The sequence below is a fragment of the Poecilia reticulata genome, chromosome 3, assembly GCF_904066995.2.
Source record: "Poecilia reticulata chromosome 3, P_reticulata-male-v2, whole genome shotgun sequence".
In the NCBI taxonomy this organism is placed as follows: Eukaryota; Metazoa; Chordata; class Actinopteri; order Cyprinodontiformes; family Poeciliidae; genus Poecilia; species Poecilia reticulata.
Window position 1 is genome coordinate 25,391,175 of NC_088832.1, and position 17,574 is coordinate 25,408,748.

Consider the following 17,574-nt stretch of genomic DNA (forward strand, 5'->3'; position numbering starts at 1 on the left):
ATCAACCTTAGATAAACTCATTAATCGATATGTATGAAATTTAAAAATCTATTTCTAATAATAAAAAAAAACATTTAAATGCTTGAAAAATATCAATATGTACTTCAGAGTTTCACTTTAAAAAATTAAACTGATGAAATAAATAAATGAAGATGACGTTCTAACAGATTAATTTGTAGTTTTCACACAAAGCAAAGCCTTGGGCTACGAGTGTCTCTCTCCAGCAGAGGGCAGTGCAGTTCCACACCAGAATCGTTTCAGGATCAAAACTCTGTGCTAAAAATGGGAGGAAAAAAAAAAAAAAACTACAACAGAGTGGCAAACTCAGAGATTGCAAAGTCATTTGCCATGACGTGAGATATAATAACAAACCATAATCACAAACTATTCCATTTACAGGCTGTGCCAGCCAGCTCATATAATTGATTGAGTCCAAGAGTCCTGTTAGATAAGCTATTCCAGGACTCCTTTAAAAGAACAGCAGGAGCAGCAGGCTTGTTCACGACTTCATTAACAGTGGTTGGGTGCATTTCCTCAAGACCCTTTCATTGGGTTTTCAAGCATAGCTGAGGAGCTGTGTGAAACCTACTCATTGGTAAAAAAACATGTCGTTAATGTGAGAGAGGCACTCAGGCACAGCGAGGTTAATTACTCCAGACTCAGTTAGTGAGTGGTTTTAAATAAAAAGAAATAATTAAAAAAACGGATAAGGCCTTCTCTGTGCTGCCGTCTGCTTTCTAGCCAGCATGTGCGATTGTTTTCCATCTGCTTCCTCCATTTGGTGCTTAGAGCAGAACCACAAGAAACAGAGCAGCGAGCTAATAAAAAGAAAAAGAAAAAAAAATAGAGCTTTGAAGTAAATCAACACCAAATACTTTGACGTGGGAAAGAAGATAAGAGGAGTGAGAGACAGAAGAATCCCATTTGGCTGAAACTTATGGCAAACATCTTCTCGCTTCCACTGTGACAGCATGAAAAGTGTTCGGTTTTCATGCTGCGACTTCTTCATGTGGTTCCCCCAAGAGTCTTAAGCGTGACGATAAAAGGTCAGTCACGCAGCGCAGAAATCAGACAGGGCGAACTGGTTTGGAGAGGGTGCAGTAGAGACCTCTGGCCCAGTTTGGCACAGAGAGATTTGCAGGCAGGCTTGTTTAGACATGACAGGTAACATGCAGCTGTAAATCTCTCCGCTGTGACGTAAAAATAAGACATTCCTCTGGTTATTACAAACAAATCTCTTGCTGTAACTTAATGGGGGAAAAAAAAAAAAGGTACCAGGGAGTGACTCAGTGATGAGAAACCAGAAGAAAAAAAAAAGTCATATTTAAATTTACACTACAAAGCAAGAACGCCGGCAAAATGAGAAACCGAGAAGCTACGTGGAACAGCTTTATTGACTCTTAAAAGAGCAATAATTTTCATATTCAGAGTCGAACTATTTCATTGTGTGCTTAAACGGAAAATCACTAACAGTTTTCAAATTAGTTTTAAAGCCTTTGCTCAGGCATCCAACTCTTTTATTTAGCGCCTCAGTGTGTATTATTTATGTTTCTTGGTGCTTTTGCTTTTGTGTCTGGCCACCATCACTCACATCATCCTGTTAGCGTGGGAGGCTCTTCCTTTCCCATGTCAACCATGTTCACACACACACCGTCACACTCGCAGAACCACCACGCACTTATGAGACAACCGTGCAACTATCGAAGCAAACGTTTACCTCTACATACACAGCCTAACATGGGGATGTAATCTACGCCACTTTGCCAATTTGTCACACTATTCTCTGGGTTAGAATAAAACTGTGATGGAGGAGCGCACATCTCCTTTAAAGGCCGTGACCTTTTGAAAGGCGACTGGTGCAGCTGGGCTCAAAATAAACTAAATCTTACAGCTGTTAGAAGTGCAGCCGAGCGACACAGCAGCTGTATCTGTAAAAATTAAGAGCTGCACTTCTCTTATCAAGGCTCCTCTTTAGTTGCAGCCCTTTATACAGCAGCGGCTGGTGGATTCTGCCTCATTTAATGCAATTTACCCAAACTGAGATGAGTGAAAATAGAAAATTTGAACAATGTGATGCTGTTATGATGCAGCACCCATCAAAATTCTGGTTCCTGGAGGCTCCTTAGAGATATTCTGCATTGTTCAAGCGCGACATGGTAAACTGTGCAACAAGAGGTCATAGAAGTCAATCTGCTGAAATACCACAGGAATATGAGCGACATGAAGCAGAGTGTGACAGACCGACATTAAGTGGGCGTCTGCAAAAACATATCACTTTCCGCTGTAAAAGTACTGATCAGATTGCTGCAGAGGCAAACATTAACCCGTGGCCTGACAAAGTCACTCGGAGAAGGCCCACTCAGGCCAATTAGCATTAAATAAACGGAAAGCCTGTGACTCGATCGACAGCAACTTCAGAGTGATTCCTCTCGATTTGATTCATTCGCTTTTCTCATAAAATGAGGTGCAGGGAGAAGGTTCTGCAGATGATTTGTCAGAAACCTTTTCGCGTACCTTCCACTCCCGAGATTTCAAACTGGGCTAAATGCAGATTTGGATGATCCGATTTGGGGCCGTTAGAAAGGAGGCGAATCTTCATTTCAGTCTCGAAGCGGCCAAAAGGGCCTGGATGTTTATCTCTTACACGTTCGTAGTTTTCCCTGTGGGTGAAACCCGAACCTAAAACTCTTCGCCTCACAATAAACTGCTGTACATAAAACATGTTGTTTTTTTTTTAAAGTCCCCTCTGAAAATAACTTCTTACTCAATAAATAATATTTTTGTTAATGTGACTGAGATATTCTGCACTTCAATATAAGGTGGAGCTCCACACATCAGGAATCCAGAAGTGAAAGAGAGCTTTGAGTTGAGTTCAGCTTTACACTGGTTTCACATGCTGATAGCGTTTTCTCGGGTTTACTGGTATTGTTCATGACAGTGCAACAGAAAACCAGTGATTCAGCGCTGCCTGTCGTAGTAACTGTGGCTCTGAATGTCTCAGCCGGAGGGAGATCCTCTGCAGATGACTGGCAGGGGGGCTCCCTACACAAAATATGTACATCTGCATTCAGCCGATGACTCCGATGACTACTATTACTACTACTACTACATATGCTAGTAGGATGTCATCAGATTGCTCCCTTCAGTGTGAACCAAATACTTCTAAATATCTAATCTTTTCTGGATTAAAAGAAAAAAAAAAACGTTTACCATTTGTGTCAAGATTGAAAATGCTTGATTGGGAAAAAAGGAGTACAAAAAAAAAACAGCATTACCCATTGAACTTTTTCACATACATATTTAAGACAAGGCAGTGCATAATAGTGAAGTGGAAGGAAAACATAAGCTTTTAAAACACTTTCATCCTTGAATAATAACTGCCATTAAAGTTATGCTGTAACTAGAGAACATCAGAGAACAAACAGCGTAATGAAGACCAAGAAAACCACCAGACAGGCCAGAGACAGACTAGTGCAGACATTGGGGCACTGCATGGTGTAGAAATAGAGCTAACGCCCCAAATGCAGAGGCTACTGTCCTAAAAACAGAGGTTCTGGGTTCGATTCCCACCCTGACATCTTGCACGTTCCTTCCCAAGCCCTCCTCTCTCCACCCATTTCCTGCATAGTCACGCTCAATAAAGGCCTCTAGAGCTGAAAAAAAAAACCCTTTAAAAAAAAAAAAACCCCTCAACTTTTGAAGAAGTAAAAAGTATTCTGTTAATTGTGCTACTTAAGGAAATCCCACGTAGAGGACACATCAAATAAAGAAAGCAGCTAGATGAGACCAGAAATCATTTTTTGGCAAAATGCTGCATGTTGTAAATATCCAACACAAACACACTATCCCCCTGTGAAATATGGTGGTGGCAGCAGCATGCTGTGGTGGTGCTCTTTTCAGTTTAAGACCAAAGTTTATTCACGTATTGGAACTGCAGAGACACAAATCTAAGAATCTGTCTCATTTTAATCTGTACTGATTTTAAAAACAAGTCTCCAGAGTTTCAAATTTGGCAGCGACAACTGTATTGACTCATGGTGGCTAGATGTATATGCATGCCACACTTTTAAGATTAAAAATAAAATATATTTAGCATCTACTTCACAAGTATACACTTGTTTGCGTTATACTTTGACAATAAATGTCAATATGATATCTATGAGCTTGTGGTTCCAAAATAATAAAATAGGAAAATCTTTTTGCAAGGCTTGACATGCACATGGCATTTTTCACTGGCAGCAGAATCGACCTTTTTGCCTTCACAGAGAGTAAGGGAAGAATAAACTGCAGTGTTAAACAGCATGGAAGAAAATTATGAACAATAAAGATATATCCCGGAACAAGTCTGGAAAACTTATTGCATTCGCAAAATGTCAGTTTAGATCTTTAAATCTAGAAACCAATACGTCCAGAAATCTCCCCATAGTGAAAGGAGAGGTTAAATGGGTTCCTTTAATTTCCCCAAACCAAAGTTTCACATCTAGAAGGAGACCATGGCAAATGAGTAATTTCACCCCTTCATTTCTAAAGAGCATCTCAAAGGGGCTCATAGGACAGACCTCCTTAATGCAAAACAGAAGTGAAAAAGACATTCGGACATCCAGTAAAATAAACACGTCTACTGTTGAAATGGAAAATGGGCAATTACCATAAACCTCTATGACACACTGAAAAAAGTTCCCCCAACCAGGCATAATAACATTACTCTGGCAGAGCAGCTTAAGCAAATAACATGAAGACTGACTGATTATTGACTCCACCAAATGAAGACAACATGCCACAATGGAAAACCTTTGTGCACAGGGAAAAGAGACGAAGCAAGGCTGGGTTTGCCCTGCAAGAGGGAATATCAAAGCAAACATTTTCCAGTTGCAGCTTCCTGTAAATACATGCACACATTTCCTCAGAAGCCATCACACACTAGAAATATCTGGCCAATAAATTGAACTTAATTCAGTGACTTCTTGTTATGTTCTTTGTGTTCCCCCTTTTTTATTTATTTACTTTAATTCCAGTGTTGAGCTAAGAAAGTGAGTGGGTGAGGATGCAGAGCACAGCAGAAAAGCTCATCACAGAGTCGGTTTCTCAAAGTCACTCATCTCTGAATCATTCGTGGAGTTCCCATTTAAAGTGACGGTAAGCGATTCACAAGAATCCCAGCCTTTGATCTGGGACGCAAAAGTTGTTAAACCCTGAAAGATCACATAAGGCGCCAACTTTAAGAAGGAAGTCTGGAGCCTGAATGGCAAAAAACGAAGAAAGGTGAAATATTTTGGAAAGTTTAACAGGTAACACTTTGCTTATGAATCAACACCAGTGTTTCATCTTCCAGGAAGAAAACGATAGCCGCTTGAATTTTCCTTTCAGTTAGTTTTTTTTTTTAACAGGAGTGGTTTGTTAAAACCAAACTGGAGGCAAAAAAACAACCACAAGATTCTACGAATGAACAAAATAATGCGGTAACTCACTTTTACACACAAAAACATGTCAACAGCAAAATCCATTTCAGTCCTCTGAGCCAAGTCTGCACTTAAACATCACTAAAACTTTACTGATTTATACATTCAAAAACATTAAAATAAGGCGAAAAAAACAAACAAAAAAAAAAACATGTCTACTTCTCATTACACTGTTCAGTTAATTTATTTTATGAAAAATGTGCGAAACATAAGTTAAAGCATTACTTTGACCCAATCAGAGGGAGTTCGGGGCTTCTCCTGCCTAAAAAAATAACAAAAACAAAACACAACAAAAAAAAAAAAAAACTGCTGGCAACTTCTCTGCACAAACCTTTTTTTTATTTTGCCAAAACCTCTGCAATACATATACTTTCAACTGTGTGGAAACATGAGACAAAAAAATCATTTTCCACTTGTTAAAAAGGGGAAAAAAGACCAGAAATTTTTGCCATTGTTTTTAAAGAGCAGCAACAAATCTTAATGGAAACATATTTTCCTTCCACAGTTTTTTTCTTCTGTCATCAAATGAGGAGTTCGATGTTATTACTGGTCTAGTTGATTAATGGCTGCACAAAGTCTCTTACTGGTTTCTCTCTCTCTCACACACACACACACACACACACACACACACACACACACACACACACACACACACACACACACACACACACACACACACACACTTGAGCAGATTAACAACACAACCAGTGATTTATCCCCTGCATTACAAATAATCACACCAAAGAGACCTGCAGACAGATTGTGATTTTTTTCTAAGTCTTTAAACACATAAATATAATAACTTTATATTAATAAAAAATGGCTTTTGTATCACGGTACCAATAATACTATCTTTCTGCACAATTAATTCAATTAATTCATAAATTAATTGAATAATTTATTTGACATCATATATCGAAGTATTCTAAATATACATTTTATTTAACTTTTGACCACTTAATCCTTAACTAGTTTTACAATAATCATGCATCATGTTTTAGTTGATAAGAAAGCAACATCGTCACAATTAAACAGAGAACCAGGAGGTAAAAAAATTAAAAAGCATAATTCATAATTCTTAGATTTATATTTATAAACAGGTCCAAGTCAAACCATATTTGGAAATTTTATCATTTATTTGTTTTCATCAAAACAGACAGTTGATGGCCTTTCCTTTTATTGTAGATGGCAAAGCAGTAAGAGTAAATCAGCACAAAATATTTTGTTTAAATATTGCCTTTATGTTTTATAAAAATGGATCATTAAAAAAATAAAAGTCCAAAAGCCTGACCCACCAGAATAAAACTACAGAATAATACACTGAGCTGAAAGTATTACTTTGCAGAAAAAGAAATAAACATACCAACGAACTGGCGAGCAACATTTCTGATGTTTCACGGTGTTGCTTCATTTATACTTCTAATGAGATTAAACGGTGTGCTCATGTGCAAGTTTCCCGAGAAAGAAAGATGAAAACAAAAACTGACGGTAGTTGTTAGGAACCGTGACGCAGCGCAATAAGTTTATGAGTCAAACATAAAGAAAACGAAGTTCTCCACCTGAAGTTTAGCAAAGAAGAATATCCACGACCTGGTTCATTTTTATTTAATTCAGACTAATCTCTCTAATTCGTAACAGACATACAGTAAAAATATGTTTTATGTTTCTTTTAACCACCAAGTGCATTTCAGACCGATTGTTTCAGCAGAGTGACCCTGCAGCGGAGCTGGATTTTGAACTTGTCTATCCATCTGTCCATCAGTCTGTCTTCTCACCTCCTGTGTGCTCTACCCTGGGAAGACACACGGACACACGCTAACACACACACGCGCACCTCGAAAACATCAAATCAACAGACACACACACACAACACACACCCTTTTTTTTACCCCTCTCATACACACACTAACACACACATCTCAAGCATGCTTTGGTGTGCGTCACAAGGGCCATCTGCTTGCTAACCAGAGCACTTTCTACTCTAACTGTAGAGCTCGGTCTCATACCACAGGCATGAGCCTGCAATTGTGTTTGGAGTTTGATTTAAGAAAAATGTTCAAAAGGAAATTTTCCAAAGCACTTGGGGCTGAAGGAGCATCCTATCTGAAAATCTGACATAAGCTTGGACTGAAACTGAACCATTAATGAGTCGCCTTCACGAACTTCACGTGACAAAGATCCTGAACCCTCATCCAAACCTTTTAGTGAGCTGATAGTAGATTCAAAGTGCTAAAACCTTTAGCATTCTGTTTTTCTTTTTATTCTAAAATTGATTAAATGCATGGATCTATGTCTATAATTCTATGCACGGTTTTAGTCACTATAGTATTGCTTTATATTTCCTCCAAGTTTGCACTCAGGTCCATGTTGAACCGTTTCTCTGCCAAACTGGAGTGAATGTGATCTAATTAAGAGAGATTGCTATGACCTCCGAAAACCCAGAGCTGTGCAAAGCTTCCAGTTGCTACGTTAAAAATCTGGACTATGAAACCGGACTGGCACAGAAAACTATTTTTAGCTCCAGACTCAAAGGGAGATCTTACATTCCCAGCTGAACTGTGTTGCAAACTTTATCTGGAGAAAAGGGCGAGTGCACACAGCCGCATCATAAGGCTTGTGTGACACTAAATAGAGAATTTTGTATGCATGCCCAGCTTTTCAGATTTGTATTTGTAAGAAATGTAAAAAAAAAAAAAAGAAAAAAAAGAAAAAAAATTAGTATCAGTTTCCAATTCTTTTTCTTTTATGCACCACTTTCTATGGTCTCATTTGAAATGGCAAGAAAATAGATTGTCTGTGGTGGTAATATGGCAAACTAAGAAAAAAATGAAGGGACTGCAGATACACTCCACTAAACATTGGTACTTCACATGTGACCTGTTGGCAGATTTATGTTCATTAGGTTGACCCCTGCTAACACAATAACACCCTCTACTGCAAAGCCTCACCAGGGTACTAATTAATGTTTAATCTTCTAGACTCTTATTAAAATGCACCATAAGCTGATATTTAAAAGCATTTTGAATCAACGTTTCTAGTTTGAAACACCAAGCTGTATTCTAATTAGGGTTCTAAATGGGAGTCACACTTGCACATAAAAACATGATCACTCACAGGACATAAATACTGCAATATTTTCAAGTAGCAAGAAATAATGCAATGTACTTCCATTCACTGGAACCGAGAAGCCAACACAGTTTTAAAGTGTAACTAATTATCAAATTCCTGCCAGAGATACAAAATCCTGGCATCTATCAATTAGCCATTTAATGTAATACTACAACTATCACTCCTCTTTGTGTCTATGACACCCAATACCAGGTGACAGGCCCCACAGTAATGAAGCTTGAAACACAACTATGCTCTGCAACGTCAGTCCAAATGTTATCACTGCTATCAGACATGAGGGTTTCAGACCCCTGAAATCACAACAACTGGTCCTCTGTATTGTTTTACATGTTTATCCCGTATCGCATATTGAACGGTAAATTTAATCCCTTGGCGGTCCCTTGCTTCAGACAGACATTATGGTTCGTCACAGATAGCAGAGCTTAAAATAACTAATGCCAAACCAAAGGTTTATACAGAGCAAACAGAATTAGTTAAAAACAGAGACAGAAAGACGACAAAGTGAAAAGCTGGACCAATGGTTGATCCTTAAGTTAGCTATGAAAGTTTTTTTTTTGTGTAACAGCGACCTCCAACTCTTGCTCTTTTTGACAGAAAGCAGCTATATCACATTTTGATACAAAGTATTTTGGTTGTTTGAATAGAAAAATAACCTGTTTCTGAACCTGCCCCAAAATTTGGTGACTAAAACCGAATGTGTTAAAGAGTTGTAATGTTTCACAATGTAATCCAAAGAGGCAAATACGGCTTAACAGCTGGGATAAGCATTACTAAAACATCTGCTAGATGCTACGGGGGGAAGATATTTGCAGTGATGGAGAGGATTCCAAAATAATCTTGACTCCATCTGCCTACAGCCATAGAGATTATGTATAAGAGGTAAATTTCAGTTCTGTAACTGATACTCAGGAAGAAAGATTACCCTGAGGTCTGTGTAAAACACACAAGAGCTACATTTAGCTCCCACAGGCCTCATCATGAACTTATGTTAAAGTTCATGACAGTACAGTTGGTAAAACCCTGGACAATTGGGAAAGGTGCAAGAACAATCAATAAAACCTCTGGATGCATGTTCCAGATAAAGATTGACCGTCTTAAAATTTGTATCAAAGCCTTAAGAGTTTGTGTGTGAATGTGGTGTATCTAATGTAAAGCTGCCTTTATGTTTGAAATTTTAATAAGGTGTGTGAAGGTGTTTAATTTTGGCAGAATAAAAACTTGTTGTTTTCAGGAAACCATTTCTCTTACCGTCATCCAGAGTGATATCCTGTAGGCCGATGGAGCGGAAGGTGGGCTCCCTCTCCTCCGGTTCTTGCTTAATATTCAGCCTCTCCCCTTCAGAGGGAAATGGCCCCTGAGGACTTAGCGGATGAACCAGTGGCCCCACAGCTGCAGGGGACAGGCTGGTCATCACTGGACTCGTGGCCTGTGGAGACGGCTGTCCTGAATGCTGCTGCAGGGGCCCCAGAGGACTCCCAGCTGAGGTGGGGGAGGATGAAGTGGGAGACTGGTAGGGCAGAGGGTGGACTTGAGGAGAAGAAGGTCCAGAATGAGGAGAGGGGATCATTCGTTGTGGGGGGGCAGTGGACGGTGTGGGACAGGAAGCCGATCTTTGGCTTACTGGGTGGTATCCCATACCTCTCTGCAGCTGCGAGGAGTGCTGCCCACTTAGGGGGTGGCCTCCCTGAGACGGTACCTGGCTAGGATTTGGAGAGCAGTGGAAGCCTCCGAGTGTGTGGAGGTGCGGAGACGAGGGCGACAGCATAGGCTGATGGTTCTGAGGGGATCCAACAATGGGATTGGTGGGTGAGGATGAAAGGGCAGACGGTGAGGAGCAACTGGATGAGTAAACTATTCCCAGGCCTATTGGGTGTGACGTCGCAGTGGGGCTCTGCTGAAAGGACATCCTCTCGTAGCTCTGAGAAGGAAGGCTGGGCTGGCCGTTGAAGGACAGGCTGTGACTCGGACTGTGCTGCAAAGGCTGGTAGGTGGGTCGGGGAGGAGCGGGAGCAGAGCCCTGGTGGAACGTCATGTGGCAGTCTGCAGGGGGGTGGTGCAAACTGTGACCCTGGAGGTGAGACAGGTGCTGGAAAGGCGGGGTGCTCAGGGAGGGACAGGGGCCCGGCAGAGGTAGCAGGCCAGGTCCAGAGCCCGTGGCCAGGCTGTGAAGAGAGCTGGACAGAAGGTTGTCCGATGGGTGGCCCTGATCAGGAGAAGGCAGCTGAGGGTGCACCAGACTGGGAGCATGTGCCAAGGGCATGGAAATGGGAGGAACAGCAGTGAGGTCCAGCTCGTCTCTGTGCTCCTGTTTCACCATCACTAAAAGGGAGAGGAGGAAAGAAAAAAAAAAGTTGCATTTACATCACTCATACCATACAGTGTCTTTTTATTGGATTGTATGCTTTTGCTCTATCCATTTCTAGTTTATGTTTAAACAAATGCAGTTTCTTCTGAACGTGGGTGAGCCGGAGGACAATGTGAGAGGTTGTGGCGTCAAAAAGAGCATGATGCACAACTTCAATGCGTGCATGGTTGTGTAGAGTGTTCAAAGTAGACTCTGAAGTCTTCAATATCATTTCACAGTCCTGTGCACAATATTACCAGTTTTCGGTCAGGGAATAAGAAACAAAAAAAACTGACCAAAAAATCTGAGCATATACAGTAAATGTGCAATTTATGTAAAAACATGGAATGTTAATATTTATTATAGAATAACAAAACCAACAGAGGAGAAAACAAATGTAGCAAGTCATCTGCATGTGTAAGACTTCAAGAGCATTACAGACACCCACAAGTGAAATACTTTCAATGTTGTAAGAAAAACAATAAGGAAACAATCTACGAATCTTTCAAGTTCTTTGATTTTAGTCGACATAAAAGGGAGACTTTCATTCTCCACTGATTGCCTTACTCCAATTTTATTATAGAAAAGCTCTGCAGTAAAACCTAAAAAAGGACCTCGATGCAGTGAGGAGAGTCTCTGAAATATGTGACAGTAAAATAGGTCTCATTCCAGACTAAAACAGCCTGCGAAAAAACAGACTGACATTTTCGTTGTAAATGGGGCCATTCCTCTTTACTGTGACAGCTTAGAGCACTGCTATGCCAATCAGTAACCTATTTCCCAATCTGGTGCCTTGTGACCACAAGTTTTATTTTTATCCAGCTCTGTATCAGAAGAGAGCATATGTAGTCAGTCTGGTTGCCATCATGTGAAATGTGTGGGATGAGGAACTGAATGCCCCCCAGCCAAGATCACACTGAAACAAACAAATGAATGCACTGACTGTGCTCTCTTCTCACCCTGATAAACCTTAGGAGAAACAAGAGGCGCAGTCAGGCTAAACACAATTTATTTAATCTGAAAACGGGGTTTGGGGATATTACAATGGAAAAAGAGTGATACTTTGAATTTAAGTATGGTTATTCATAGCTTAACTCAAAGCAACAATTAAAATCAAAGGTTTTTAGTAAAAATATTAGATTTTTTCTTGGTTAATTTTCTTAAAAAATAGATATTATTTGCGACAAGCTCTTGGTAGTGGAACCCATGATGAAATATGAAACACCACTGATTGGCTGACTTTCTTTTTCTCTTATTTTTCTGCCACAATAAAGAAGGCGGTGTCCGTGGTGACACCGGCGGTGTAAGCGACCCGGCTTGACTGACAGAGCAGCGTTAATCTACAATGCTCTGATTGGCTGCACTGATCTGTCAGCGGGGAAAACAGGAACTGCCTGTGACGAGTGGGCGTGCTTGCAAAAAGAAAGGCTGGGTGGGTGGATGGGCAAGGCCCCTTGTACACATACACAGAAACACAGACACACACAATATACACACTGTTGCGGTAAAAGTCAGGGTTTGGATGTGTTGCACAAAATGCTCACATGTCAATATAATACGCCAACAGCGTTTTCAGTTTGACTGGTTTTAACAGAAAAAAAAACAATAACAATATTAAAGAAAAGAACGAACTCGTTTGACTTCAATGAAATGATCAGTGATGCTCAATCACACATCAAAGTACCCAAAGCTGAGCCTACTTTGCAAAATGATCACAAACAGGCTTTCAGTGTGTAGTGGAGTTTTCCTGGATAACACAAACAAAATGCAGCGGTGCATGTGAAACAAAAACAAGATGCCACTCTGAGTGTCAGAAAATGTGTTATTGTTTAACACCTACCATCTAAACCACAACAACACAGGTGCTTATTAATAAATTAGAAAATCATCAAAAAGGGAATTTAGTTCATCAAATTCAAAAAGCAAAATATTGACATTACATAGATTCGCTACACATGGATGACATGTCATGTTTATGTTTGTTCATTTTGATTAATATGATCTAAACCTACTTTTTTGAAACTTAGAATAGACTTCGTAAAAAAAGTAGGAAAAAAAAGCATTTTTAAAACACAGAAATGATACGATACATTGTGGCATGCCCAATTATGGTAAAAACTGCCGACTTGCGAGTTGTCCAACAGATGATCAAACACAAGTAGGGTAAATTCACCGCAGCTGTCAACCGGGACATTTTAGTGCAGTTCATGCTTCCTTCTGCTGACAATGTTTATGCCGATGTGGATTTCCTTAACCAGCAAATCTTGGAACATCCACTGGATAAAGTACCAATATCTGGCTCTATGACCGTGGAGATTCTGGGATTATTTGACCAGAAAACTCACAGCACATTTGGGTTATTGTCAAGACTAAGTAACGGCTCCCATTCTTGAACTCAGCCTTGCCACAAGCTGATCCCCTCTAGGCCCCACTACACTGATGCAGCAATTTATGCAAAAGGAACCCCATCTACTTTGGAAAAACCCCCCATATCTATATTTTATTTTTTTAACTCTTCCTTGTTGGTATTTTGGGTTTATATCAACTGTAAGTTATAATCATCAAAATCTACAGAAATAGATGCAAAACATAAATTACTTTGTGTGCAATTTTAACATTAAATGATCAAATAAATTTACTTTTTTAATTATACTTTTATTTATTGAGTTATACTTGTATTTTAGTTGAAGATACAAAGCAGAAAGGAGGCTCACAAACCCATGTGGAGAAGTGCGCAACATGGCAACGATGTTATCGCTGGTCTGAGTCACGCATTTTGAAATTAACCTGGAAGTTTCTGTACAGCCGGATGCAGAACGCGAACACCTACAAACAGCTTGCTCATCATTTTCAGAATCTTTCGAGATTCTTCAGCAGTTTCAAATTCATTTCAATCATGCCTGCTTCCTCCAAACCAACCTGAAAGGTAGGTGAAGCGTTGTGATTGGCTCCTTTTCCGTTTTCCATTGCAGACATAAAACTGCACCTGCACAGCTGAAGTCACAGTCTTACTGTGGTATGGAGGAATTTCCACGACAATGCAAGACTAAAAGAGACACACAAAAAACACAACACGTTGATGACTTACTTTTCTGGTCATGAAACATGGTTTACATTTCAACATACATACACGGTGCTGTCCCACTGAAGTACTGACCCATACATTAAGATGCAGATTCTCAGTTACATAAAAAAAAAATGCCGTCAATTTTCTCTGGCACTTGCATACAATACAAATAATTAAAAAATCTGTATAGTAAAAATGGAAAAGCAAATCAGATCTACAAAGACATGTAGAAATTATGTTTGAATAAAAAGACAATTACTGTGTACATATATATATATATGATCCTATTTTTTACATTTCTTATTGAACAACTTATAAGATTAATAGTAAAATCAGAAAATAAACATCACATTGAAGAAACACAATGTACATTCACAGAAGTAAAGAAAAAATACTTACACCTTGGGTTTTCTCACGAATTATTTTTGCTTCAACTTCCCATTGTGGGCGTCCATCTAAAATAAACCGACAACAAAAAACCAGAAAAGTTAAAAATCTTTCACCATACGAATCATATATGGTTAACTTATTTCAGTCAAAATAAATTAAATCACAGTTTTATTAGGATTAACTTTAAACAGTTTCTTTGGAAAAAATATCCCGATTTGATTAGACATTAGAAACAACCTCTAATTTTTTGTCTTTTACCGTGTAAGTGAGAGAAATTTTAACAGCTATCTAATACGAATCAAATGGCCTAAAAAAATATTTAAAATCCCACCGTTTGCTGTGCCTGTTTAACTTTATGTTGACAGCAATGGAATATTTCTAAAAAGTGCTTAAAAAACAAAAAGTTTCCTCTGAGGGACATTATTATTTGGATTAGCATTTTAGAGGCGACTGAAGGAAGCAGTTGGGATGAAAAAACTGACAGGATTCCTGTGTGGTTGGAAGAAATCCGTCACGGCAGCTTGGAGAGGAATAAAAAGTTTGAAAGCTACAAGACGGATTGGCCTCTAAGCTGAAGTAAATAAACTTGCAGATGGCTCCCTTTTTTCATAGCGCTCACATGTTGCACCATGTATATTCTGCACCTGCATGGCCTGTTCCACAAAACCAAAAGGATTCCCCCAAATACCACCGTGAGGCATCTGCAGCATTTCTGCAGAGACACCTAGTTTAAACAACGCAAACCCAACTGCAAGCCTGTTGTATTTAAGCCGTTAAGCTAGCTACAAGAACCACTAATTCCCAAATTTAAGCTGATGCTCTGATGTTACCTGAAAATTAAACCTGGATGTAGTAATCTCCCATCACTTTCGGTAGTTCTAACCTCAAACATATCAACTCGTTTGAGAATTTATATCTTAACTTGTTGATGACAGTTATTTTTTTTCCCCCTGGGAGCAATGACCTTGACAGTTGACAGCAATGCATTATTACTCCACCGCTTGTTGACATTCAACAGGCAGCAGCAAGGGCCCCACATGTTCTGTCAGACAACAAGCACCAACAGGAGCCTCATACCACAGTAAAACAATGACCTGGATCATCGAACCACCCAGTTCTTACGATTTCTCTGTGGAAAAGAATGTACTCCCCATTGTGCTAAAAAGACCAAACAAATCTTAGAGAAAACATCGTTGTAAAATATATAATTGCAGAGGTTTTATAATGAGACGGCACCAGCACCCTTGCGGCATTAGTCACTCTTTAAGGTAGTCACTGACAGCCTTTACAGTCAGACTCTTTGTAAACAGCCGTGCTTGTAAAAGTCAAAGACCTATACCAATTATGGACTTACTTCAATTTCAGAGTTTTACAAAGTCAAGTAACTCACATGGTAATCTATTTTTCCAAGATTAACATTTTAAGTAATGTACATCCATCCCAGAAAGGAGGATGAGTGTTGGGTCAATTTATATTTGGGCCCTCAAGCAGTAAATCCTCATACTAATTCCACATATCTTCCTTTACCTTGTGATTTATTATTTTTCACTGTCTGATTACTTCTTTGAAAAACCTAAAACTAAATTATCTTCTTTCTAATCCCCCCCAAAAAACAAAACAAAAAAACTAAAGGGTTAAGATTGAAAAGCCTGCTATGACTAGTAAATGGTTAAAGCAGGTTTTACTTCAGATTCACTCACCTATACAATAAAGATCTATTGCTATATGACCTTTAGACAATCTGAATGTAGTGAATCTGCCTAGTAAATATAGCATCCAATACTTGCGTCATTGTCCTTGTCACAGTTTGCCTCAGACTTGACATTTATGTGAGCATCCATCATTGCTGGTGGATAGCCAGATTCGCATTCTGGCTCAAAAATATGCAAATGACTGAATAACTTGCAAACAAAACATTCTTTATTGTGTGATATTTGCTTTATTGCCCTCGATTTGCATTGTTCATCAAGAGAAAAAGTTAATCAGAATAGATGAAACAGATTCAGAATCAGTCAAAGCCTGCAAATCCAGCATAAGCAATTCTTTACAAGCCAACAGATCACACAGAAACTCATTGATCTTTATTGTCAACAATTATTTTTGCCATTTATTATGAGTTCTTATGACCGATTGTGACCGGGATGGTCACTATGTGGGGTTTTATTTGTGTGATTGTTTTAAAAACTTTGTAATTTTGTGAAATGCATTACAAAATCCTATACTGTGTCCAGTTGTTTTTCACTGTAGACGTACAATTGTTGACAAAAAAAAAACCCTCTGGCTATTTGCTTTAAGAGAATCTAACTTGAGGGTTTATGTGTTGCATTTAAGATGAAGTAATTAATGTCACTCCATCATCACTGGATTTTTTTTGTTAATGTGGTTTCAGTGCATTATGAAACCTGGTAGAGAAAAAAAGTCTGTCAGTTTTGCTTTCTTTTCTTCTTACCAAAGGTAATCAGTGTCTTTCTGCAGAGAAGGTAATGAGCGCAACCATTTGCACAGTGCTAATCAACATCACATTTCCATCCACTTTCACATTTTTCTGTCTCTTTCACAGTCCAATGAGTTCATGCAATATGGGGCCCAAGTTACTGCCAAACCGAGAAGCGCCTCTCAGAGGTCTCCACTAACTACTCTAGCCTGCCATGCTTCACTTGCTCCTTCTGAAAAGGGCCTGAACACATTCCTCGGGGCAGATCTTTTAAATATACGATTTTAAAGTACAGCACTCGCTCACAAAGGCAACACCACTCAGCTTGTTTCCATGTGCAAACTTGAATCTGCTGCTCTATATCACAAAAGTACCTTGGGCAGGTAGGGACTGGTTAAGCAAATGTCATCCATTTAAAATTTCCACCCAACTCTTCCACGTCCTTTTTTAAAGAAGAAAAGAATGGGTAAAGAAAATAACTTTAAATACCACAAGGAATTTAAGCTAATCTTCAGCTTAGGGTATTTGCTAACAGATAAAATCAGCTTTTAAGGATAACAAATGACTAAAGTATCCATACAGGTGCTGCATAAAAGCCACTAATATTTAAAATAGAGAGTTGAAATACATTTATAAATATTTCTTTAAACATTTCTTCTATAAACCAAGGATACTGACCACATTTTAATCACTTTTTAAGGCATTTAAGGCATTGGAATTAATGAACCCTCCTTTGCATTTTTGTTCTAGC

General features: G+C 39.0%; 1 protein-coding gene across 1 annotated transcript in view; it reads right to left on the reverse strand.

Moving 5' to 3' along the window:
* Positions 1-17,574, reverse strand: part of nfatc3a (nuclear factor of activated T cells 3a) — a 58,876-nt gene that overhangs the window by 3,378 nt on the left and 37,924 nt on the right. The window contains 3 exon segments of the mRNA XM_008405477.3: positions 9,837-10,907; positions 13,852-13,978; positions 14,399-14,454. Of these exon segments, the coding sequence (XP_008403699.2) occupies positions 9,837-10,907; positions 13,852-13,978; positions 14,399-14,454 (1,254 nt within the window).